Here is a 24,210-nt window from a genome sequence, read left to right as displayed (position 1 = left end):
TATTCTTAGTTCGAGTGAAGAAGACTCTATGCGAATGGCTTATTGATGAAGGTATACTTATGGAAATTGATGATTCTAAGAAGTTGGAATCGAGATTACCCTTGAGAAAAGGTTGACCAAAGTCTAGAGTAAAGACCACACGCAGCCAGAACATATTCTGAGATTCATCTAACCACATGAGTGATCGAATACATCTTCTCAAAACAAACATTATTACTACTGCTCAAGACTAGTATAACGGATGCTCGCCTTAGGATGCATATGGCATAGTAGAGGCTGAGCAAGGGCCGCGTATGCTGTCAGGTAGGATCCGAACCCCCCCTAAAGTCCTCGGCTGAAAAGAAGGTGTGCAATAAGGTTGGCGAGGAAGAGACCAAGCCACTCCAGCAGCGCAAGCCAATCCAATCGGATTTCTTTCGCCTGCTATACCGAGTTTCGCTTCACTTTGACATCGCTGATCTCAATTATATCTCCGATTATAGATCTGTATACAATAGAATTCTGTACAGTTGTCGAGTCTTTGGTAAATAATACAAATAGTAGCTAGCAAAGACGACAAATGTCAAAATTAATCACTTCCACCACCATTCAATCAATAACTACTCATTCACCTCAAAATCTATCATAATTTGAAGCAATTAAACAATAGTGACTATGTCTAATAACACGCCAGAGGATTCTCGTACGGAGGCTAAAGACGAGACACTGATTTCGCATATCGAGGGACCAATTGACTCAACAATTAACGAGAAGGAACGAAAGAAGCTCAAATTGAAGCTTGACTTGTTTGTTCTTCCACTAATTTCGAGCGTCTATTTCTTTGGTTCAATGGTAGATGAGAATTCTCAACAATACTGCAGTGTGTGTTTCAAAGGCTTATTATATGTTACTAGGATCGCTCCGATTTGGCGAATGCTCAAATTGCTGGCCTCGAAGACGAGCTGCATCTCTCGCCAAAAGATTATGCCAATGCTTCCTCCATGTTCTTAGTTTCTTACGTCTTATTTCAACTGCCAGGAACATTGCTCATTAAAAAAATCCGCGCGCCGGTGCAATTTTTTGGTGCCATGTTAACAGTAATGTGACACCTTTCCAAAGCCTCAGAAAGAGCTCTGCCTAACCGTTCCATTCATTATGTGCAGTGGGGTGTTCTTACAGTGCTCACAATACTGGTTAAGTCCAGTGGTCAATTGATAGCCATGCGATTTCTCATTGGTGCCGCCGAGGCCTTCGTTCAAGGCGGCGCATTCTGTACGTGTCTCCCACCGAGTACCAATCTTTTGCGAATTCAAAGAAAAATTATTAACACATATCTGCCTTACAGATCTTTCTTTTTGGTATGAATATCACGAGCTCGCGACTCGAGCTGCCATTTTCTTCTCGACGTCAACTCTCGCCGGTGCCTTCAATGGGCTGCTATCATACGGGATTAGCAAAAACTTGGATGGCGTAAACGGTTGGAGAGCTTGGAAGTGGATCTTTTTGATCGAAGGTGTCTTACCCATTGGATTTGCCTTCATTGTTTTGGCCTTCCTCCCAGCCTCACCCTCAGAAGTCCGCTACGGCTTCTCTGAAGCAGAGAAAGATGAACTGGTAAAGAGAAGTAAGCGGTCACACAACTCATCTGAAGTCCGCGTACAACCGAAGAAAATACTGGAACTGCTCTTGAGCATTCATTTCTGGCTCTTCACGATCTTATACTGCACAGCACTTTTCACAATATCCTCTCTATCTAACTTCCTACCGGCACTCATCCGTGTAAGCTCTCACCGACCTTTTGAAGCCAGAAAGTATTCCAGAAAACTGACGATCGGTAGGGTTTCGGATACAGCTCAATCGGAGCTCAGTTATTTACTGTCATTGTCTATGGATGTGCCTGTTTAGGCATACTACTATTCTCTAGAATTGCAGACAAAACAAATGCTCGCGGGTTGACCGTTGCCCTATCCACAATTGGGGGCATTGCGGGCTATGCAATGCTAATAGGGCTCGAAAATCGCGATGCCAGGTTTGCTGCGACCTGCATAATAGCTTTTTGCATGTATCCAAAAGTTGTCTTGGTTATATCTTGGGCAGCTATGAACTTTGTCGGCTATACTAGGAGGTAAGATTTGTTCGATCGACTGCTACGTTGAGGAAACAAATCATCTAACTTGACAATTATAGAGGTGCTGCTTTGGCTCTGTTTAATATGTGCGCACAAGCCTTTTCAATCGCAGGCAATCAGCTCTACAACGATCCACCCTACTGTAAGCAGCAAATTGATTGACAGTTAATTTAGCTCAGATATCTGACACGCTCTCTAGATAAAAAAGGCAACGCTGCTTCGCTGGGAATGTCAGTAGCAGTGGTCTTGATTTCTTTAATTCTTCGCTGGTACCTTGGGCATTTGAACAGCAAGAAAAAAGAAGCACAGGCTTCGGCGGACAGCTCTGACACACGGCAACAAAGCTTAGAAGAGGTCGGGGATCTTCATCCAGGTACGCATCGCATGCCCTTTACACACCATTCAGCTAACCATGATGATAGACTTCTTCTATACAACTTGATATTGCGGTGAACATGCTTAGAGGGTAAAGTAGCAAGCAGAATACTTTCCCGGAACAAGAGGCCCTTTTAAGCTTCCCAAACTGACATTTCATTAACCGCATTCCTGCTTCTCCTTCTCCTACAATATAGCTTCTCTGTTCAATCAGCGGTGACTACAAGAATTGTTCATTTGACTGGGGAAAAGCTTATTGTGATATTAGCGGACTACATTATTAAATTTACCAGGATAGACGCCAAATAGCTTAGATTGTTTATGAAACGCATTGCCTATTACAACTACGCTTCAAAGTGATATTTTCGAAGAAAGTCAACGATGATATAAGACCACTCCATGTTGCCAGCGTGTACATCAATTTCACTAGGAAAATAAAACTGGAACCAATATATTAGAATATAGTAAGCTGAACACTTTGTCTTTCTTTTAGGGGAGTATGTTCATCAGTAGACCTCAAAATTAAAGGAATGCCATGTGTATCAAAACATTTCGTGGCTTTCATTCAGCCCTGATATAATTAGATGCTTCCGAAAATGATTTCCTTTCTAGCGCTCCTATCCGCCTGGTTTCCCCGCCTGTACCATCGAGCTTGCGGACGGAAGACTGATACCGACTGTAAAGGGTCACTGTTTCGGCTCCAGCCTTAGCCTCTGCAGTTAACCATCTCGATGATACGTTCCAACCTGCCGCTGAGCAAGTTGACGCTGGTCTTGAACCAGCAGCCATTTCCAGCCGTGTTTTTATACTGGGTCAACACGAGTGCGGCATTTATGGAGCTGAGGTAGTGTCTAAGAAAGGCCAAGCATAGACATGTAACTGCAAAGGCGCATATTAGAGGGCACCGAACAGCGAGCTATAAGACCTTTCACTGATATTCCCAAAAACAGACGATATAGCATGAGAATCCTCAATCCTTTACTTATTCTACGCAAATAGCTGAAGCACATGCCGCAATGAGCAAATTAATTTTGTTAAAATTTTTGAAGAGCCCGAGACAAGTGTCCGTAAATCTATGATCATTACTCGGCAGGCTGAGAAGGTGAATGCATTAGCCCCGCCTCTCTATTAGAGACGGGGGACTTAGTTGGCCCTGCTAACTAGCCAACCCGCCGGGCATATGCATCATGAATCAATGTTTAGAGATAATTCAGAATCATACATAGAAGAGAGTTAAATTCCAATTCTCATCATTGCTTCTAAAAATAAGGTAAGCTGTCCTTAATTAAGAGAACTGTTTTGAACGCTGTTATATCTTGGCGTGCGAGCCAGTACCCAAGAATTATACCTAGGACGGGAGATAGGCGCTTTAGGACAATCCATACAGATTTGATAGTAAGCTTAAAACACAGCGTGTTGACCATATCCAAAATAACGTTTCGATCATTTACGTATGGAAATGGAATGTCGGGAACCTCTTTATCAAGAAAGGCGCACAGGGGAGCCCAACCATCTTCAAGATTAAACTCGAGTAAATTCTCCGGCGGAACAATCTTTCTTATGGTGGTGTAGTGTTCTTCGTATACCGCTCGAGCGTTGTTTCTCGTCTCCCGTACATTGCGCGCATTAAAGCTTCCAAACACGATATAAGGATGCGCCGCGAAAGCAGTGATTCCTGTGATAGGCGCGATGATTCGCTGAAAAAGAAACGCACGAACTGGCTGAAAGAGCGCCTGCAGAATCGCCGCGTCGAAAGAAGGATACCAAGAGTCAAATGGGCGCTGAACAAGAATAACCTTAGCCCCTGGGTACACTCTTGATATATGTTCTCCGTAGAAGCCAGCAAAATCACTGACGACTTGGTAATGTCCTAAAAATGCGTCCCAGTCGGCTTTGGTAAAAGGCGGAGATTCACGTTTGCTAGCCCCTTGCCATACAGGAAAGCAAGCCTGTGAGGCACGTATAGAGGCTGCCCAGTTTGCAGAGTTGAAAACTTGTTCCGCGCCGTGATGGGCATATGTGAAGCCCAGCTGCCGAAGTGCAGTGACAATAGATAAAGTGCCGCTTCTGGGGAGGCCAAGACACAGGATTCCTTCACCCGAAGCGAGGCTACCTTTGATAATGTCGGGAGGAGGCGGATGTGGCGTTACCGAATCCATGGCGTTGGCTTTTTCATGGAACGTTGTATCACGTTGGTTAAGCTGATTAACCGTAAGTCATGGATAAATATTTAAGACGTAAAAGCTTTATAGATGATGTAAGAATAGATATATATGTTTGAAAAAAACATATATATATATATTTGACGAAATGTTAATCTGGACACCATAAGCAGCGATTCTGTAGAATATACATATATCCTTCCCTTGCCCAATAAAGTGTTCAAGCCCTCTTACATGGAATGGATCGTTAAATCTTAAATTATAGCGCTTATACAGCGTTATAGCGCTCACATTGAGAAGCTTAGCGCTGATTCAATACAGTACAGGTCCAAAGCCCCCCGAACGCGCAGCCAAACAATTGTGCCCACGACTTCCCACGAAAGCTATTCAGATAGCTAATATAATTTCCTACTTGTGAAAGGTGAGAGGGTGGCTTTTTGCAAGCGCTAAAAGCCATTGTTCGGTGGATGCCTTATTAAAAAATCGACCTTCGTAAGATGAGTACAAGTTATGGTATTGTCACCAACTAGATTCATCTCTCGCGCAAGGCTTTATTTCTCAGTGAATACAATACTTGTACATTTTCATAAGATGGATCTAGCAGATTATAATGACTGGCATTATCATTTTAAGTGCAATGATTCTTGCTGGAAGCTATACTTTATAGTTTACGTACATGTACTCTAACAACCAGCTTACTGCTTATAACAGTGCTGGGCTAAAAGTGTTCGACCATTTCCACTTTACCACTCGACCAGGATATCCATCAGCGACTTGAAACTTCGATTTCTCTGTGAACACTAATCGCCATTAAAAATGTCTCGCTAGCATCTAACAGCTTTGGTTCTGGTTTGCGATATTGCGTATCAATCAATATCGGCATAAATAACAGTGCGTAAGCGGCGAAAAACAGCTTTATTATGACTCGAAGGTGGTCTTAGGATATGGTCTCACAGCGCCATCGCATACTAGGTAAGCTTCAAACCTTGCTCGATGTCCTTTGTTACTTTTTTTCCCGAAGAATATAAAAGTCAATAGAAGCTAGCTCCGCGGACTCTCTGGGTAACGTTCTCCTAGATCTCTCGTTGACGTCTGTCACATATAGTAGTATTATTGTAGCTGGCACGATGAAAGTTAATCTTATACGATAGCCATCTAAGCCGAATTGTATATACTAATTTGCCCTTTTCAAAGGCACGTTGACTCGAGCTACATGGAACAACAATGGCCCAAAGTAGCTAGCGGACAGACCAAATACGTTCCGTCATCATCACGCTACACCTGGACGTGTGCTGCACTCCATGAAGAGTCACTTGGCATAGGTACAAGTTTAATCGTTCTTTTGCTCGTTGTGTATACGCTATACACCTTGGGACTTAGTGATCAATGGCATATATATATATATATATAATGAAGTGACTTCACCGTATACTGGATCTCTTGTGAAAGCAATGCGGCAAGAGAAGAGCGAACCTTACAAACGCATTTTGGGTCTCGTGAGATTGACTTATAAATATTTATTTACTCGCTCGTAACTCGTATATCTCAAGTTTTATCGCCATTTGAGATTTCCCAAACTCAAGCATAGCCTTCACTCCTAAGCGTTTCCTAGATGCTTGTCTTCAAGGATTTGCGACCGGAATGCAGCGTTCATCAAAGTGCGAGCCCAACGGTGGTGGCCCGCATTGGCGTTTAACGATGGCTGCATCTGCTTCCGCTACATGACATATATCAGCAGGATAACCGTAGATAATGGGTCGCAAAGGCATACTTGTGGTGAGTGGCAGAGCTGTGACAGCACTGCCTAGGAAGACAATAGAAATAAATGTAATAACACGCATGTTGGCGAGGCTTTGTATGAATGCTGTATTGGACTGTAGTCTGTTGATTTATTCATTTTTGGAATGGAAACATCATCTGCCTTTTATACCTTTTCTATCTATACACTATCTTTGAATATCCATTCACTGCTACCGACCGCATGATCTAGGTATCCTAGTATCTACTCCCCTGTCGTTCTCGACACAATCTAGGGCGATTAAGTACAAGAATGCGTCATAAAACTCCCTGAACCGTCCTTCATCTGTCGTGTTGAACCGATTTGGTAACAATTCCTGGAACTTTTTTCGATATCATATGGGCCGTATGCCAGTCATCGAGGACCATGAACCAAGTATGGAAATCCGTGAGTATTTGATTCCAGACAAGACCCCTCATCCCCGCCAATACCCCGCTTATAACCAATATATTGGTTGAAGATGACAAGCAAGAGCGCCCGCACACTCGATCTCAGAGTTTACCTACGGATAAGAAAAGTACTCACAGGCGATTTAAGCAGAAATTGCGCTGAAAAAGCTAGAAAAACATGATTTCATGATATCTTACTAGACAAGAACAGATGGCGGGTGTATTAAGGGCTCATCCAACAGTCCTCAGCATATGTTTTCTGATGGTGGCAACGTTATGCGCCACATCTAGTTCCATATTCAGCAGCATGTCTCTCACATTGGGTGGTGTATACCTCGACTTACAAATCTTTTATCTTCACTGACAAAGACTTTCCTACGACTTACAAATACCTTAGTAATATCTCATCTCGAAGGTAAACAATACGTGAACATAAGGGGCTTGTAATTCGGAGTCCGGAATACGAATGCCAACAGTGCATGTGCTATAAAAATATAGGAGAGAAGCGTACGGCCGCCACGAAGTATTCGTTTGGGCTATTGGAATTTTGACCACTGCTAGTGCGAGTTTTTCAAGGCTTCTAGTATCATCTTGAGGAACAAAACAGCTTATCTACTTAGACCTGTGTAAGAGCATATTTAGTACCAGAGAAAAGGCTGTACTGTGAATAGCTTCAACGATGATTAGACGCACTAACAATTGACAATCGTAATAGTCAACGGCAAACAAGCAATTGAAGAGAAACCACCGATAATTATACTTTGAAGAGATCTTTTACGTCATTATTGGCATTTAGGTAAACAACCACCTCACAAGTTTTGTTAGGTTTTCCAGTAACACCGCGCCTGTCGCTACCGTACCACTGAACTAACGCCAATACGGCAATCAGACTATTCGATATTGGTAGAGGTATGAGGTAAGGATTGTTGCAGACTGCATAGAATAATGGTCACAAGGTCAGAAGCAGCCTACTACAGAATATAAATAGAGCAGAATTGGTGGCGAAAATAAAAAATAAGGTTGGATTTGACATATTCTTTGTGGTAGCTGAAGTTGGGTGACTGTTTCTTCCTCCTTGGATCGGAAACATGTATGAACTTACAGTTTACTAAAGAATTATTGAGGGCGCCCAGAAACGTCAACCGTAAACACAGCTAAGGGAGGTAGACTTTGCACATGGGCGAACCGTTTGGTGGTGTTGGCTATAAAGAAGCTACTGACAGTCTCCAAGGAAAAAAATAATGAAACGCGACAGTATATTCAGGCAACTTGGTAATGTAAAAACGCTCTCGAGTAAAGTGGCTACTTGTCATAAATATATAATACATGGATATGCCCTAGACATCTGCTTGTAGCTCCGTATCACGAAATAATCTAAATTTGAAGATGGAAGTCAATTGCTAGCATCTGTTGACAAATAGGCACCCTAGTCAGCTGAAAAGTGGTGATGAATGTCTCATCTAGACAACGGCCAAAGAGATATGTATAGCCACTGCCAAGATAAATAAGCCTCGTAATGAAAATTTGATCAAGTTTTCATGTTTCGTTTAGATTGTACGTGTACTAGAAATGTATAAATCTTACTCTCTACAGAAGCGGATACGCTAAGCTCCCCCCTTAATATTGTCATGCCTGCCAAGATAGAATAGATTTGTAGTTAGAGACACGCCCAGTGCTACGCTGAACATCGTTATGGAAAAGGAGCAGACTCTTTTTTATAAATGCTTAGGGTTTCTATGAAGAAATCAAGTTGACTTAATAAACACAGATAACACTTTATCCGCAATCTCCAGTACGCAATGGCATCTTGTACAAACACCCTGGTCTTTCCAAGCGACTATGAACGCAACGGCTCACCCGCGATTATCTCCCCTTCTGCTGGATCTACATCGATCAAAGATGCAATCTCATATGCCCAGTTGGCGATTATGACACGTTCTCTGCAGCGCGATCTTGCTCGTATTGGCATTACAAAAGACAGCAGAATTGCACTTGTATTGCCGAACGGATTAGAATTTGCAGTTATACTTCTTGCAATCATACGCCAGCGTGGTATTGCGGCCCCACTGAACCCACAGTACACGCAAAGCGAGTTCCGGGATATCTTCTCCCAGATGAAACTCGATTTGGTGGTGATGCTACCGGAAGCTCGGGGTCCAGGTGATAGCTCATATATGACCGATCCAGCTTTCCTAGCAGCACAGCAGTTGGGATTGCACGTAGCATTGTGCTACAAAAAGAGTGTGCTACAAGACGGAGATGGGCAGGTTCTGGAGCTCGCCCTGAGGCCTCATGAAATCACCAATAACCACTGCGCACCTGTCGCTGTTGATACTGGGGCCGCAATCTTCTCGAGAGATGAGGTGCTGCCTGAAGACAAAGTTGTCATGCTCTCGACAAGCGGGACCACAGGTGCACCCAAGTTGGTCCTCCTCAGTCACACTAATCTTCTCACTGCTATGCGCATTATTATTGCCAACCATCAGCTCTCGTCCAGTGATAGAACCATGATAATTACGCCGCTGTATCATATCATTGGTCTCTGTGGCTCCTTACTTGCTACGCTGTTCTCGGGAGGCTGCGCCGTTATTCCATATTCGCTCCCGGGCGCTTTCTGGCAGCGATGTGCTGATTACGGCATCACATGGTTTCATGCCGTACCGACTCTTCATCAACTGCTCCTAAACTTCTCGCGACCTGGCGGCCGTGTCTCCCCACACCTGAGGTTTATCAGAAGTGGAGGTAGCGAGATCTCTCCGGATTTATATGAGCGCTTGGTCGCGTTGGGCCCGCCTTTGCTGGAAGTTTACGGCATGACTGAGACGGCTCCCGCAATATTCTGCAACCGTTGGAAAGAGGGCAATATGAGACGCAGAAGCCATTTTCCCATTCCTGATGCCGTAGATGTGATGATTCTGCCATCTACTGCACTGGGACAAGGGAGCGACGGTGAGGATGCCTTGATTAATACACTAACTAAAGCCCCTGGTATTGTAGGGGAGGTTTGTGTGCTTGGTCAAAATGTTATGGAAGGATATGTGGAAAACCCTCAGGCCAATGGTGAGGCTTTTCTTCCCAACGGATACTTTCGCACCGGCGATCTTGGCAACATTGAGCCCGGCGGCTACCTAAAGTTGGTGGGGAGAAAGAAAGAGGTCATCAATAAAGGCGGAGAGAAAATTGGTCCTGCCGAGATTGAGCACGTAGCTTTGTCTCACGAGCTGGTTTCAGGGGCCGCGTGCTTTCGGATTGCTGACAATATGTACGGCGATGAGATTGGTGAGCAAATATCGAGATACTGTCGATTCCCGTTATCTGGCGCTAACAAGTATTTTCTTCTACAAGGACTTGCCGTATCTTTGATGTCACACAAGGCGGGAAGTCCGCTGGTTGCGTCGGAATTAAAGCACCACATTGGTCAACATTTAACACAATTCAAAGTTCCTCGAGAGGTAAATTTCCACGAAACCATATCCTATTATACCATAATGCAGAACTGGAACTCATTCATAAACGGTGCAGATTGTATTCGTTGACATTATCCCATATAACCCAACGGGGAAGCCGATGAGAACTCAACTATCCCAACAGTTTGCCAAAGGGCTGCTCTAAATTTCATGTCCAAAAAAGACTTTCCTACATGCTGTAGACAAATAAGCTATAACTTGTATGGCACAATGACTTTAGACGGGATCATTGGTGGAACAAAGATCGACGCGGGCGAATGCTGACAATCCAGCTATAAAAGGTCATATAGTGATTACACGGGCCGCTAAGCATTATTTGAGCGTTTCTAATTTAAATTCAATATTACCCCTGTGCATTCAAGGATACGTCTTTCATGAGCGTGACCAATAAGTTCTCGAGATAGTTTGTAAGAGTCAGGTGGATGTTACATTTTGGAATGAAGTAATACTTCAATATTAAAAGAGTATCAAGGAATTATAACCAGCGCTACTGTTCTACAATCAGGTTCTAGGAAAGAAGCTTCTAGACTCTTAATCGTTACATGAAAAGCATTCAAATTGGGAATAGCTATGTTGTACCCGAGGCTTGGCGTTCGTCTACTAGTCGAGCAGCAAGGAATTTTAACGGTAAGCACCTCCTGAGTAATTGTTACCAAAAGCCTTGATATGAGATTAGTAGTTCAGCACAAGGGGTAAAACCCTTTTGCTTGTTGTTTCAGTCTTTTAGGGGATCTTTTGTATGAGTGTCGTATATATCAACTTACGCTCATGACATATACGCAGACTCCATTAACACGCCGAAATGCTAGTGCTTAGCCAGTGTTATAGTTATAGTGGCGGTGTTGCGAATATACAAGGATCTTTTAAACAGGGAGTCTTCCTTCGCGGCTGATATAAGATAGCTGTATTGATAAAGTCCTTGTATATCCAAGTTAACAAGGACTTTTGCGGAGACATCCTAACTATACCCACCTATGTTGCAACAAAATCTGACATCTACCATGTCCCTGGAAAAGGATCGAGAGCCCTGCTAGGGTTTTCAACCGACCGATTCATCCGGGCTGTCTATCCATATCAGTACAATGTAATTACCAGCCGCCTCGGCATAGCTAGTGACCTAATTACCTGGCGCAGTTGTTTCATGTATAACGTCTTTCGTAATCTTTGTTAGAAAATATAGAGGCACCATCGGCGAACTTGTTCCGTACCAACGCAGGGTTAGGTTGCTTTACTGGAATATAGCACATCTTACGCTAGCATCTACAGCCGAATTACATGTAATTTTACCATCCCTTGTAAGATCGGTCATGACATAGCGAGATATCTGACGCAGGCGCAGCACCTTGACGTCGCAACCCTTGGCGTGCGGCTACTCACCCCTTGCTAGTTCTGTGAATGCTAAATCTACTCCTTTTTCTTTGCCTAATCAATAACCTTCATTTTGAAGCTTCTTCTGTTATCTTAGTGGCGATAAATCATCCATTATTCCTTTATATAAAAGCTACGCAAGAGTATAACCACAATCTTTGAGTAAGGTATTCTGCTAGCGGCAAAGATCTTGAGATACTAAACTTCGCCAATTTGCAAGAGTGCAGTAAAATCGAGATGGCATCCCTCGAAAGTTTGCGCCAGATATGGGCAGATGTCCTCGGCATTGAAAATGACAAATTTACGGATAGCGATAATTTCATGACCTGTATGTACTGCTAGAGGTAGCCAGCCGCCTCCTACCAACCTAAAAGCTTCGATTAAATGCTAACAACTGGCTACATTAAGTGGGAGGTAATTCAGTAAGCTGAAACTTTCTCTAATAAATAAAATTCAGCTGCTAATTTGACCCAGATCAAAGCTATTCAGTTTTTAGGCGAAATCGCGTCTTTCATCGACACAATCGACTTGGCCACTTTTCTTAACAGTAAGACAGTGTTAAATACAGACGAATTGCTTCACTCAGAGAATGCTAACCATTGTTTGGAACGAATCAGATGCAACATTTAAAAATATATGGGACACTATAAGTGCGTATCAGCAAAGCGTAAATGGCGAGACTGCGAAGAAAAGTACACGTATCGAGCCGATCGAAACGATGGACAGCATCGCTGCTGATAGCATGGTTGGCATAAGCTCTGGCCAACTTGCCTCAGCCCTGGAACGAGTTGGGGTCGCAGAAGATGATGTTACGCAAGTTGCGCCAGTGAGCTCTATTCAAGGTACGTCCATCGAACGATATACACGCTCAAGGATATGATCATACAGAGTCATTATTGGATAATAGTCAAAAAAGGCTCTAACACCGTGTCTTGTAGAGTTCTTTTTACATCATCAACAAAATGGCGGCACAGGATGTATAAACTACATCTACGAAGTTGAAGGGCCCAATCTGAAACAAGGCTTGAAGCAATTTACACACTTGCTGGAAATGAAGAATCCAATTTTCCGTACAACCATCATCAGTCCAGGCGAAAATAAGTTTGCATTGGCTTTGCTTAAAGAAACGGCGTCACATTGGTCTTATCCTTCCAGCCTTCGATCTCTCCTTGACAGCACTACTGCTCAGAAACTTCAGCTGGGCGCTCCAGCCGCGCGATATGCTCTTGTGCTTGGAGATGCAGCCCACCAAGGCCGTAACTTTTTCGCAATCTCTTTATATCACACTCATTGCGATGCTTTCACGCGTTTCCTCATCGACAAAGAAATATCGCAAATCCTGCAATCTCCGTTCAAATATGCAGGAGCTGAGAATATCGAACGCCCGTGGTTTGGCGCTTTTGTCAAACATCAGCACCTCATTGCACCGCAGGAAGAGGTCATGAAATTTTGGGAAAATTATTTGCGTGGCGCAAATGTTGCCAATATCCATCCACTTGACCAAGCTGTGGTGAGCGGAAGCGTCGAGAATGTCTTAAAGGACATGCTTCCAGTTCCCTTTAGCAATCCCCAGCCCAACGGCGATACGCCAAGGAACCCAACACAAGTCATCCTCGCTGCATGGGCAATGGCCCTGGCAAAACTATCAGGACACCGAGACATCACGTTTGGCCTCTGTCGCCACGGAAGATCTTCGAATACGTTTGCCGACGTGTGGCGTGTCATGGGGCCCTTGGTTAATGCGGTACCATTTCGAATTTCTGTACAGAGCAAGCAGGAGCCTATAACAGAGCTACTACAGCGAGTCCAAGATGACATTACGACCACAACCAAGTGGGAGCAGGGGTTTGCTCCTGGTGTGGTCCCCAGCGCTGACGGGCGGCCTTGGGTGCAGTCTTTTGTCAATTTGAGATCCGAGTTGAACAAATCCAAGGATGTGTGCGGCACAGATGCCAGTGATTCAGATGTCACTAAGATTGTCCCCAGGCCAGATCTGGATAATTTCAATACTGACTACCACTGGGCTGTCATATTGATGGTCAAACGGCAACGCAATCAATACGAAGTCTCGATGCTGTACAACTCATCGCTTATTGATCATAGGCGAGCAAACACTCTATTCGCCGATTTCAAGTCACTTATGAGTACATTGGAAGCAGATGTTGACATAAATGTGGGAAGTTTATTAGATCGGCCCCAAGTGGCACTCTAGTAGCACCTCAGTAATGACAAGGAGAATGTTATGTTGTGCGCTACAGAACATCTGATTAGACCGATTTGTATGCTAAAATTGTTAGAATTATTTTACATTAGAAGATAGATGCGTTATTATAGATAACTGTAACAAGAAATTTGATCAAAGAGCAGAAAGCGTAATGAATAGATGTATCTAGTCTTCTTATCTAGTCTTCTTATCTAAGTAATTCTATGTTGGTACTTTTCCCTTTCAAGGCAAAACCCATCACATTAGATACTTTTGCAAAAACTTGACTTCAACATCCTTCTGTGTTTTGTCTGCGGTTCCATACATGTAACCTGCGAAATCAAAAGGCTCAATCTTGTAGAATTCCTTTGGCTCGTTGGCTGCCGCGTATGCTTCCTCATGGGGCTCAGCAGGGAGACCCCCACTAGGAACTATGTATAAGAGAGGAGTTGGCGCAACTCTTGGTAAGTATGCTTGGAATTCGTTAATAAAGTTGTAGTAGGCGCTTTCCAAGGTCACTTTATTTTCCCAATCAATATCTTCCCCGTCAGTGATTGTCTGAAGAAATTTATAGAACTCAAACAGCGGGGGCCCTGGCAGCAGCACTTTTGGCGGATTTGCGGTAGCTTCTTCGGCAGTAGCAGGGAATATTTGTATGTATTCCTGTTTCCTTGTAGATTTCTCTGAAAACTCGGTCACCGCTGCTCTCGATCGCTCTAGCAATCCAGGAGGATAAAATTGCGCATCCATGGCTCCTGATATGCCTGGAACCTGCAAAATTAGAGCCTTAACTCTTGGATCAACTGCCGCTTCTCGAATTGCAATTCCTCCGCCATGGCCACCGCCGACTTTCAGTATGTAAGCATTTATACACGACCGCAAATATCTCCATTGTTCTTGACATCATAGACATTGGTACTTACGGAGAGCGATGCGGGTTGCGTCCACTTCTGGCGTTAAAGATGTGGCGTACGTAACAGCATCGAAAACATCCTCGGACTGCTTTTCAAAATTTATGTGTTGCCTTGGCAGTCCATCACTTTTGCCGAATGTTCGCGGATCATAAGTTAATGTGGCAAATCCACCATCGTTAAAAACTTTCGATTGCGTATTCATCAAGTGTGCACTTGTCACGCCAAACTATTTAGCTGTTAGTAACGGCAATCTTTTTAGTTGGTCCAGATGCAGCCATACTGGAGAAAGCATGATTAGCAGCGGCGCATTTGGCTTGTCCATCAAGGTGAGTTGTCCCCTCAAGGTAAGGCCATCACGAGTTTGAAATTCGATATTCTTAGTGACAGGCATATTCTATTGTTATCAGTATAGATGTCGGAGTTCCGTTATAGGACAAGATAAAATGCGGTTGCAGAAGCTGAACTGTCCAGATTTTGAAAGTAAGCCGATATCTTTGTATGTTTGTAGTTAATCCTTGAGATCTAGGCTGATTTCTTGTTTTTTTGCTGTTGGAGTTTGTATGAGAGTATATATGTATGTTGTTTAAGTGGTTTATCAAATTGCATTTGTTTCCAAATCATATCTTTTGGTTGCTACCAATTATTAATGATGGAAGGGAGAGCTTGTTTTAATGTAATGTCCTGAGGTCAAATAATGTTGCAATGCTCGGAATAATTGTAAGCATTGCGTTCTTGATTTCGAAGCAGTTTACGTCTTGTACTCGCGCAGGACGTAATAAATCGAAATGGCATGTTTACGTATGTAGCATTACGGTCGAGATTATGAATCCTATTCCCACCTTAAGCTAGAGCACCAGGTGTGGCAACTTTTAGTGGATAACAAATGAGAACAGCCACTAGAGTAAGATTTAAGCAACGATACGTACAATATCAATTCACATTATTGGATAAGTCAAGACTGTGGACGATACACTTGTACAATGGTGAGAATACAACGGCATGATAGTAGAGTGCAGCGAACCTCCAGTAATATCTGCATGTTTATACAAGACGCCGTCTCAAATTTACACATATGACTGCTGGTGTAGGTTGCAAACGTATTGAGGATGATACAGTTACTTATGAATATTGCACTTTGCTCGCCGTGTCATTAAAGAAATTGTCTATCCTGCTATTTGGCTCAAACAAAGATTCACTCGCAGTACTTTCAGATTTTAGACAAGAATTTACTGATCTTGATATATCTATTGGCGCTTCTTCCTCATCGAATCTCGACATTATTTGTCCACGGATCTCGGCGCATCCTCAGACTGTTACCCACGTAACTCAAGTCTTCGTAACCTATCGCAATCGCGCTCAAGAAATTAACATCTCCTTCAAGCCCCAATTCACGCTGTAGGAGTTCTGGGTATCCCGCAACACTGGCCATATAACAGGCCTCAACCCCTTGAGCTCGAAGGGCAAGTGTGAAATTTTGCATCCAGAACCCAGAACTTATCAAGTCATACTTGGAAAGTCGATTATCCATATACACAATTGCTGCTGCTTGAGCTCCATAGAATTGGAAATTCTCTGCCAGTGCAGCCTGCCTCTTCTCATGATCATCCCGACCAATGTCCAGAAGCTTCCCATATAGCTCCGCGCCAAAGTTCTCTTTGTGATGCATATAATCATGAGGTGTGTCGGGAATATTAGGCCACCCTTCGCGCCATGCATCTGCCAAAGCCTTTTTGAGAATTTCTAACGGTGTGCCAGTTAGGATTATCGCTCGCCAAGGCTGCAGATTGTTGTTTGATGCGGTTAATTGAGCTAACGCCAACGACTTTTCTAATATTTCAGAAGATATCTTTTGGGGTAAGAATCGCCGGACAGAGTGACGGCCATCAATAAGTTGGCCGAGCGAGGTTAGAAGGGGAGACTCGGGCTCTGTAGCGGACATTGTCGGGAATAGTAGATAGAGTATCGTTTGTAATTATTCTCAGCAGAATGTGCGATCTTGATCATTTCAAGAAAGCAGGGTTGGGTTGGGCTTTGCCTACCTATATATCTGGGTGGCTCTTGAGAGTATACCGCCTAAATGCTAGTAAAAAATGTGCATTAATAATTCAGTCGCACTCGAACCGTAAGGATGTGAAGATGTGAAGATGCTAGCAAAGACTTAACGAATGCCGCATTACATTTCTTAGATGGCGGGGGGCGCGTTTTACAGCAATAGTGAGTGATCCAATTCTCTAAGAGGCAATTGATTAGGAATATTTCCACAGCCAGTGTAAAGGGTGGCTACAGGGCACTAGCCTCTGCGTGCCTAGTCAGAATGTTTAATCACATTCTTCTATTTTAGCTTGCTGAGCTATTCTCAATGCTTTCAACAACTTCAGAGTTATGAGGTCTAATATATAAAAATAGTCTGAGAAGTATGTCTCTCATATGCTTTAGACATCAAATATAACTATGCGCAGTCTGTTTGTTCCGTGTTGCTTGCCATGTTTATCTTGCGCCTGTATGAATATGTAAGGTACGGTACAAATATACACAAGCAGTAAAATATAGACAAGCAGTACCTACATACAGGTTTCTACCTTGATGCGCCATTCCGCTTTCTGATGACGACGCATCTCTTTGTAGCAGAGTGATAAATAATTTTCTGCCTCTGTAAGCCTTATGGGGCATGAAAAGGCTCGCCAAAGAAATGGCCAGAGGAAATACCTGTACAGGAAGCGTCTTTGGCGCTATATTGCACATGAGCACCTCTAGAGCGATGGTTCTCAGGGAGAGTCTAGCCTGAACTGTCTGCTAGCTCTGCGCCAATGTTATGGACGCCCTTGCTGTACATTTTGCTCTTGTCTGCGGCCTGTGCATTCGCCGAAGCTTGGTCTCTTTGAACTCCTTAGTAGATCTCTCGGCATAACTTCTCAAATTCGACGCGACAGGTCTTACCACCGCGTTTTTGAAGCTATACAATGTTGATTCCCACATTATGCGCTCGCTCCGCAATACTTGGAGGCAGCTACCAACCTTTTCGCATATTCGTGGGCGCAGTGCATTCAAGCTATAGTACTGAGTCATCATCTCCATCATCGGAAGGAGATTCTCATCGCCCTGCCACAAGTACGTCTGTCACCACCGCATAGCCAAAGCTCCGAGTTATAAGTCTCCTATGCACTAATGGTATTTTGCTTTCTATTGCCGTTCAAGATAGTAATTGCGTTACAACACCTACTCCCTTGCGTCTAATGCCCCTCGGCGGCTCGATTACATATGGCGTTGGCTCTTCTGACAAAAATGGTTACCGCAAATCCCTTTATGACATGCTCACTTCGGACGGTCATAACGTCGAAATGGTAGGGTCGCGAAAATCTGGTACGATGCCTAATAACCAGAATGAAGGATGGCGGGGATTCACGATTGACCAGATCGACCGAAGAGCACGTATATCTATACCTTTGCTAATGCCTAATCTCGTAACCATCAACGCTGGCTCCAACGATTGTCTACAGGATGTCGAGATTGGGCAAATCGGAAATCGCATCAGCGGGTTACTGGAGTACATTTGGAGCACATGTCCACGCTCTACCATTATCTTGTCCACACTCCTCTTGAACTCGGATACCTTGACCGAGCAGCGAATATTACAGGCAAATGCGCAGTTTCAAGAGTTGGCTTCGCAAAAATACAAACAGCGCAAAAGGATAGTCCTCGTAGATATGCACGGCGCAGATGGGCCTAACGCTGATGAGCTGGTCGACGGAACGCACCCAAATGATGCAGCATATCGAAAAATGGCTAGCATATGGCATAGAGGCTTTCAGGAGGCTGTCTCGAAAGGGTTTCTCCAGGCGTCTGTTCCGAGCAAAAGTCGAACTTGATCGTTTAGCTATGACACTAATAAATAGGCTATCTACGGCAGAATTCTCGCTCTTAATAAACACTCAGATGCTAAGACAGTCCTGGGCGCAATGACATTGGAGGTACTAATTATATCCGATCAATACTTGTGCAGCATAGTAGACACATTTTCAGTTTGAGGATAAATAGGCTGACCAGAGAGAACTTTTGCATTTGACTAAGTCTAGTTTCTGTGTTCTACTACCAGCGCAAGAAAATGCTTGAGAAGCTAACATTTGCATCCGTAACGAGATAATCTTTGGTGGCAGGAGAGGTATTTTCTCAAGGAGCTTATAGGTGCGTGTAATATAGCGACGCCAGAACATGTTCTATCACGAAGGTAGGGTATTGTTCCAGATGCTGCTCACTGTAACACGGCCCTCCCAGCCAGGGCTTGATCCACGAACACTATATCCAACCGTTTTACTTTGGCCCTGCCGAAGCCAGAAACCATTATCTTCAAACGTGACGATGGCGCTCGAATCGCTCGGGTCCAGTGCGATCCACGTAAATGCACTGACGCCCTTCTCAGCAGTGACGGTGAAGCTATTCTCCTCTTGGCGGATTGACAACTCTGGGTCGACCAATTTAGCCTTACTGAGAGGTGTAGCAGTGTAGTAATTGGAATGGGTGTAAGTTTTGGTGCCCTGTGTATTGGGAGGCGTCCCGGTGGCGGTAATGTTGGCGATCAAGACGGCATTAGCAGCTGGCAGACTGCCGTTGCCTGTGAGCTGAGGTATATTCATGCTTGCCAAAATTGTTGAGTTGACTGGCCCGACTGTGAACTTCTGCCGCTCGACAGATAAGTTGGCCGACCCAACTGGTTTGCCATCATAGCCAATCCATTCCCAGCTGGCCTCACCCGAGACATCGCTCCATAAATCGGAAACCGCGTATATATCCAATATACCTGTAGTGACATTGAAGACTGGGGCAATGATAACAGGTTGGAATATGTCTTTTGTCGCATAAAGATTGACCTTCCAGCGGCCGTCGTACTCCCTGCTTGACCATGTCGGCGCTTGCCAGATATCGTTGAGCTGCCAATACAACGAACCCAGCTGTCGATGAGGCATGCCAGAGCCAGCACGATAATATTGAATCTTGGTATGATAAAAATCGGCCTGGAAAATCTGGGTAGCATGGCACCAAGCAGAGAAGTTGGCGACGGGGTCGGTTTTCATGGGATGCGGATACCACAGCTGAACACCTAGTGTCATCTCGCCCATGCCTCTGAGAGGGTCAGCCGTGTTCGTGGTAGTGAGGCTGCCTGGTGGGTAGTGGTGGTTCCGCAAGACAGTCATGGTTGAATTAAAGGTCAGTTGGTCGTCCGGAATGGCCTCCCGCCAAGTCTCGATACTGGGCATAGAATGGAAGCCGAATTCGTTGGCGAATCGACCGGCAACATAATGATTGATATCCCATGCCTCAGCCGCATTATAATCGTAAAAGTCGCTGTCTCCGTACAAGTAACCAGGCGTGGTATTATAGAGGCGATCAACAAAGGGGATCGGCAAACTAAAGTTGAGTTCCAAGTAGCCGTTGTTAGTGCTGCAGGGCATGTAGCTGATGCTCCGAGAGTTACCATAGACGGCAGGCAGCAACGTGTTGAGGAACAGCTCTAGATACTCGCTCAGGTAGCGCTCGTACTGGGCCGGGGCTTGAGATTTCACAGCAGGTAGCTCATCCTTCTCCATTTCATTTCCACCGGCCCAGAGTGCCAAAGACGGATGATGGTTGGCGCGCCGCACTTGATAGACAGCCTCCTGGCGGACATTCTCAAGAAAAGCTGGTGCAACTGGGTACAAAGAAACGCTGAATTCGAATTCGCACCAGAGCAAAATTCCCATCTCATCAGCAAGATCGTACATGAAGTCAGGTGAGTAAGCACCGCTGGACCAGACGCGTAGCATATTCTGATTAGCATCGACAACATCGGAGAGAATCTCATGGATGTGTTCAGGTGTGACACGCGGCCAGAAAGGGTCTGGAGGAACAAAGTTGCTGCCTTTAGCATAGAAAGTGTGCCCATTGATTTCGAAGTGAACTGCGCTCCAAGTTAGTTGAACTGCCATATGTGATGCGCTTGGAAAACATAGCAGATGGTGACTTACAATTGCTACCATTAATGATTCCCTGGGAAAGCTGTAGGTTGCTAATAGGCTCCATGTTGAGAACTATAGTCCTGAAGCCCATTCGCTTGCTGACGGCAGCAATGGCCTTTTCATTTGAGATTACTTCGACGTTCATGCTATAGAGCTTCTGCGCACCAAGGCCATTCGGCCACCAGAGCTCGTATTCAGAAGCATCGAGAGTCGCAATGCCGGTGATGACGTCCCCTCCATTCACAATGTTACTAAGATTTCCACTACTTACCTGCTTTTGTGTGTCCAAGTCCACAATGGAGTATCTGAGATAAGCTTCAGGAGGGATGCTTCCGACAACATCGACGCTCGCATTAAAAACCCAGTCTGCTGTCTGATCTGGTGGCAAATTGTTCAGCTGACCATGTCGGTACAAATCGAACGCCGAGTTTTTAACATATACAGATTCCGGCCCATCAAGCTGGACTAGGTACGCAGGCTGCCAAATGCCCGCAGGAGAAAAGGCTGGGCCCCAGTCCCTGCAAATGGCGTCAGCTGTCTGACAACTCGGTATATGGAAGAGTCAACGAACCATCCAAAATCAGATTGCTCCTTCCGGATAAATTGTCTGTTGGGAATCTCATAGACCTCATCAATGCCGTTTGGCCATGTCTCCTGTCCGGGTTCCGCCGCAATCGTTGCCGAGATGTTGGGTGCAGCGCCAAATCTGACAGCAAGCTGAGGTTGCTGGTCTTGACAGGATGCCAGGACATCGGAGATGTTGAAAACCCACTGACGAAACTGGTTGTCAGCGTTGGCAATCTGTTGTCCGCAGAATTCGATGGCAGCGTAGGTGTCAAGCCCGTTGAAGACGAGGTAGCTGGTCAGGGTCTCAGGGTTTTGCCTGCGGTTGGTCAGATGCTGTACCTGCAGCACATCGGTCGCGGTATGCTGATCGTACAGTCCATTGATTTCACTGGTATATGTCCAGTTACTAAAGCCAACCCAGCGAAGATTGAAATCGTTAAGTCCGATTAAACTGCGATGATTGTCAGGTCAGTTAAACTATTTTCTGGCGTTCTAAGCCTCTGCCACCACGTACGGATCACTAATAATGTTCGCCGCGTAGAGGTCGACGTGGGCGTGTGATGGGACCTTCCCAGGAACGGAGATATTGGGGAAATTTGGGCTTGTAAGAGTCCACTGCTGCTTTGAAAGATCCAAAACATTGAATGATGCCTTTGCAAACTGAGCCAACAGCACACCAGTCGTACCAGCAGCCTGTATGTATGAGGAAAGCCCCATGATGTACCCCGGCGGCCCGTATAGACAGCCTTCGGCTTATCTCTCAGAGGTAGGCAGCACTTCAAAGATGAAAAGATGTGGTGTTTTGGCGAACCAACGAATACAAGGCATGCCCTTATAACAACTTCAAGCGATGTTGGTGAGCCCGAAAAGCGGCATCGCATGGTGGCAGATGACATCAAGTAACCTCCAAAGTTAAAATGCCATCAACACTTGGCATAGGGCCTTGTGACCAAGTATCTACCCCAGTGCCCTTGTCCATACCGCTTTTCCAATTAGCAGTCAGGCAACCATATTCTGGATGATCGGCATCGAACAGGCATAATTGGGGTGGTATCAGAATGCGGTACGTGCATTACGGTTTCAGCAAAGTAGAACAGCATGAACTTTATAGAGCACAAAGCGACCCCAGGAACAAAGAAGCAAATGGCTGTTTTAGAGATACACTCATTCCAGAACTTTGCCAACTGCAGGCCGTTCTTCAGCCTGTTGAAAATCACGCATCAAGTTGCCAGGCTTCAAGTGAACTCACCGACAGCAATGCAGAGAATCTGGTGACGCAGTTGGTTGGCTTGGCCGTAGCGTTGAAATGCGGGGTGTTGCAGTGAACTTTTAGGCTCGCGTTGATGCTGCGGGGTGCGGCAATCGGACCCGGGTTAGCCTGAGCCGAGGAGGCCAAGAGGCGTCACTCAGAACATTGGACACAGCTTGTGGTGCTAAAGAGATGACGATATCGTGCTCGATTGGAGTTTGCATGGCAGACGACTGATTAGTCATTGGGTAATTAACAATCGGAATAGCATGATGTACGGGCCATTTCTCTATCAAACACGGGTTCGACAGTCTGTCATCTATGCCTGTTTCTACTGTTTTCAGCAACTGATGCAATCAATGTCCTACCACTTTACTTTCGAGAATTCTTCAAGATTACATAAGAAATCTAGTGTGGATGCGTTGTTAGAAAGAATTGTGCTCATGGTCAACAACTAGCGCAATTATATCTTAAAAGCACATACTGAAGGCTATGATAGTATAAGACTCTTGAATTCAGCTCGAAATATGAAAATCTAAGCGGAGCAGCCGGCTATTTACACTCCATGAAACACCAAAAGTTAAATTACAAACCAGCAATTGCTTGCTTGACGACCGCATCAAGGTTTTCTTTCGGCAGGCCATATTCCTCCAGGTCAATAGCCTTATCTTCGTAGTTTGCACCTTGGATGCCTTGGAAGAACTTGACAAATAGTCTATACCACTCTGCATAGCCATTACCTTTTCGTATTTTTGGCTCAGTTTCTTCAATGACCTGTGTAGCATCTCTCTCTCTGATATCCCAATCCGCGTCTTTTGTTCCTGTGGCTCGCTTGACAGCTTCAAAGATGTCTCGCTGTGAGAGCTCAAAAGATGAATAGTAGTAAGACTTGTTTTTGAACTGGGCCAACTCTGTCTCCGGCAGGCTGAGAAGTACGGCAATTACCTCTCCAGAACGAGAGACAGTTGTCGTCGAAACTTTGGCGTCGGCGTTCTTGAACATTTCCACCTTTCGGCCTTTAACGTCGATACCCCAGAGGCCGATCTGGATGTTCGCATCCAGCCAAAAGTTGACAATCACAGCAATCCAGCTGCTCACTCCGAGCTCTTCGACCAGCCTGCGCCTCGCTACTTTTGGTGCCATCATAGAATGTTCATTCTCAACTTCTGGGGCATCAACACCAAACTCTGTTGGTAAGATATATGGCACCCCAGCCTTGGCAGCTGCGCGTACAAATATGTCCCCAAGATCCATATTAGGAATTGGGACTATTACGACGACAGCGTCCTGACCTTGAAGAGCGTCCACAAGGAAAGACTCATCCTCAAATGATCCTCTCTTCACGACCACTTCCGACGGAAAGTCGCGTGTTGACTCGTTGCGTTGAATTGCGGTTATGGTATGAACACCTTTGGAGAGTAGTGCCTTCAGAGTTGGCTTGCCAAGTTGGCCACTGGCCCCGATAATGGCAATATTTCGGCCCGTTAGTGTACGCTCCATTGTGATTCAAAGATTGAAAATAGAAATTGTGAAGTAAATGCTGAAACTTGAAGTTATCCTGTTAATCTTCGGTTTTGTCAAAGTCCAATAACCAGCCCATTTATATACCTATTCCCCAGTC

General features: G+C 44.8%; 9 protein-coding genes across 9 annotated transcripts; 4 read left to right on the top strand and 5 right to left on the bottom strand.

The window, feature by feature from the left end:
* Positions 1 to 1,199: 1,199 nt before the first annotated feature.
* On the top strand, positions 1,200 to 1,807 carry TrAtP1_009132 (uncharacterized protein; the record flags this gene model as incomplete). The annotated part of the gene is made up of 3 exons (XM_066114168.1): positions 1,200 to 1,251; positions 1,325 to 1,603; positions 1,764 to 1,807. 3 exons carry the CDS (start codon positions 1,200 to 1,202, stop codon positions 1,805 to 1,807), a joined length of 375 nt encoding a protein of 124 aa, XP_065970262.1.
* Positions 1,808 to 3,741: 1,934 nt separating this feature from the next.
* TrAtP1_009131 (uncharacterized protein) lies at positions 3,742 to 4,641 on the bottom strand (the record flags this gene model as incomplete). Its single annotated transcript, XM_014087259.2, has 1 exon — positions 3,742 to 4,641. One exon carries the CDS (start codon positions 4,639 to 4,641, stop codon positions 3,742 to 3,744), a length of 900 nt encoding a protein of 299 aa, XP_013942734.2.
* Positions 4,642 to 8,597: 3,956 nt separating this feature from the next.
* Positions 8,598 to 10,714, top strand: TrAtP1_009130 (putative NRPS-like protein biosynthetic cluster). Its single transcript, XM_014087258.2, has 3 exons — positions 8,598 to 10,110; positions 10,177 to 10,283; positions 10,354 to 10,714. The coding sequence occupies exons 1-3, from the start codon at positions 8,631 to 8,633 to the stop codon at positions 10,441 to 10,443; spliced, it is 1,677 nt and encodes a 558-aa protein (XP_013942733.1). The 5' UTR covers positions 8,598 to 8,630; the 3' UTR covers positions 10,444 to 10,714.
* Positions 10,715 to 11,753: 1,039 nt separating this feature from the next.
* On the top strand, positions 11,754 to 14,116 carry TrAtP1_009129 (putative NRPS-like protein biosynthetic cluster). The gene is made up of 5 exons (XM_014087257.2): positions 11,754 to 11,994; positions 12,075 to 12,088; positions 12,141 to 12,213; positions 12,284 to 12,508; positions 12,605 to 14,116. Exons 1-5 carry the CDS (start codon positions 11,904 to 11,906, stop codon positions 13,876 to 13,878), a joined length of 1,677 nt encoding a protein of 558 aa, XP_013942732.1. The 5' UTR covers positions 11,754 to 11,903; the 3' UTR covers positions 13,879 to 14,116.
* An 11-nt stretch (positions 14,117 to 14,127) lies between these two features.
* Positions 14,128 to 14,619, bottom strand: TrAtP1_009128 (uncharacterized protein; the record flags this gene model as incomplete). Its single annotated transcript, XM_014087256.2, has 1 exon — positions 14,128 to 14,619. One exon carries the CDS (start codon positions 14,617 to 14,619, stop codon positions 14,128 to 14,130), a length of 492 nt encoding a protein of 163 aa, XP_013942731.2.
* A 1,332-nt stretch (positions 14,620 to 15,951) lies between these two features.
* TrAtP1_009127 (uncharacterized protein) lies at positions 15,952 to 16,722 on the bottom strand (the record flags this gene model as incomplete). The annotated part of the gene is made up of 1 exon (XM_014087255.2): positions 15,952 to 16,722. One exon carries the CDS (start codon positions 16,720 to 16,722, stop codon positions 16,045 to 16,047), a length of 678 nt encoding a protein of 225 aa, XP_013942730.1. The 3' UTR covers positions 15,952 to 16,044.
* Positions 16,723 to 17,636: 914 nt separating this feature from the next.
* TrAtP1_009126 (uncharacterized protein) lies at positions 17,637 to 18,697 on the top strand. The gene is made up of 2 exons (XM_066114167.1): positions 17,637 to 17,891; positions 17,979 to 18,697. The coding sequence occupies exons 1-2, from the start codon at positions 17,744 to 17,746 to the stop codon at positions 18,647 to 18,649; spliced, it is 819 nt and encodes a 272-aa protein (XP_065970261.1). The 5' UTR covers positions 17,637 to 17,743; the 3' UTR covers positions 18,650 to 18,697.
* Positions 18,698 to 19,000: 303 nt separating this feature from the next.
* TrAtP1_009125 (uncharacterized protein) lies at positions 19,001 to 22,057 on the bottom strand (the record flags this gene model as incomplete). The annotated part of the gene is made up of 4 exons (XM_066114166.1): positions 19,001 to 20,715; positions 20,783 to 21,291; positions 21,345 to 21,791; positions 21,855 to 22,057. The coding sequence occupies 4 exons, from the start codon at positions 22,055 to 22,057 to the stop codon at positions 19,001 to 19,003; spliced, it is 2,874 nt and encodes a 957-aa protein (XP_065970260.1).
* Positions 22,058 to 23,174: 1,117 nt separating this feature from the next.
* On the bottom strand, positions 23,175 to 24,089 carry TrAtP1_009124 (uncharacterized protein; the record flags this gene model as incomplete). The annotated part of the gene is made up of 1 exon (XM_014086367.2): positions 23,175 to 24,089. The coding sequence occupies one exon, from the start codon at positions 24,087 to 24,089 to the stop codon at positions 23,175 to 23,177; it is 915 nt and encodes a 304-aa protein (XP_013941842.1).
* Between the last annotated feature and the right edge of the window lie 121 nt (positions 24,090 to 24,210).

This window comes from Trichoderma atroviride, chromosome 4 (assembly GCF_020647795.1).
Source record: "Trichoderma atroviride chromosome 4, complete sequence".
Classification (NCBI taxonomy): Eukaryota; Fungi; Ascomycota; class Sordariomycetes; order Hypocreales; family Hypocreaceae; genus Trichoderma; species Trichoderma atroviride.
Note: the sequence above shows the minus strand (reverse complement) of the source record. Positions and strands in the feature narration are given on the sequence as shown.

Bases quoted from the DNA above. Each gene is read 5' to 3' on its own strand.
- TrAtP1_009130 (XM_014087258.2), top strand. From the start codon at position 8,631: ATGGCATCTTGTACAAACACCCTGGTCTTTCCAAGCGACTATGAACGC. The intron at 10,111-10,176 runs GTGAGCAAATAT...TTCTTCTACAAG, and splicing joins TATGTACGGCGATGAGATTG to GACTTGCCGTATCTTTGATG. The intron at 10,284-10,353 runs GTAAATTTCCAC...TAAACGGTGCAG, and splicing joins AATTCAAAGTTCCTCGAGAG to ATTGTATTCGTTGACATTAT.
- TrAtP1_009129 (XM_014087257.2), top strand. From the start codon at position 11,904: ATGGCATCCCTCGAAAGTTTGCGCCAGATATGGGCAGATGTCCTCGGC. The intron at 12,214-12,283 runs GTAAGACAGTGT...GGAACGAATCAG, and splicing joins CTTGGCCACTTTTCTTAACA to ATGCAACATTTAAAAATATA. The intron at 12,509-12,604 runs GTACGTCCATCG...CGTGTCTTGTAG, and splicing joins GCCAGTGAGCTCTATTCAAG to AGTTCTTTTTACATCATCAA.
- TrAtP1_009126 (XM_066114167.1), top strand. From the start codon at position 17,744: ATGTTGATTCCCACATTATGCGCTCGCTCCGCAATACTTGGAGGCAGC. The intron at 17,892-17,978 runs GTACGTCTGTCA...TTGCCGTTCAAG, and splicing joins TTCTCATCGCCCTGCCACAA to ATAGTAATTGCGTTACAACA.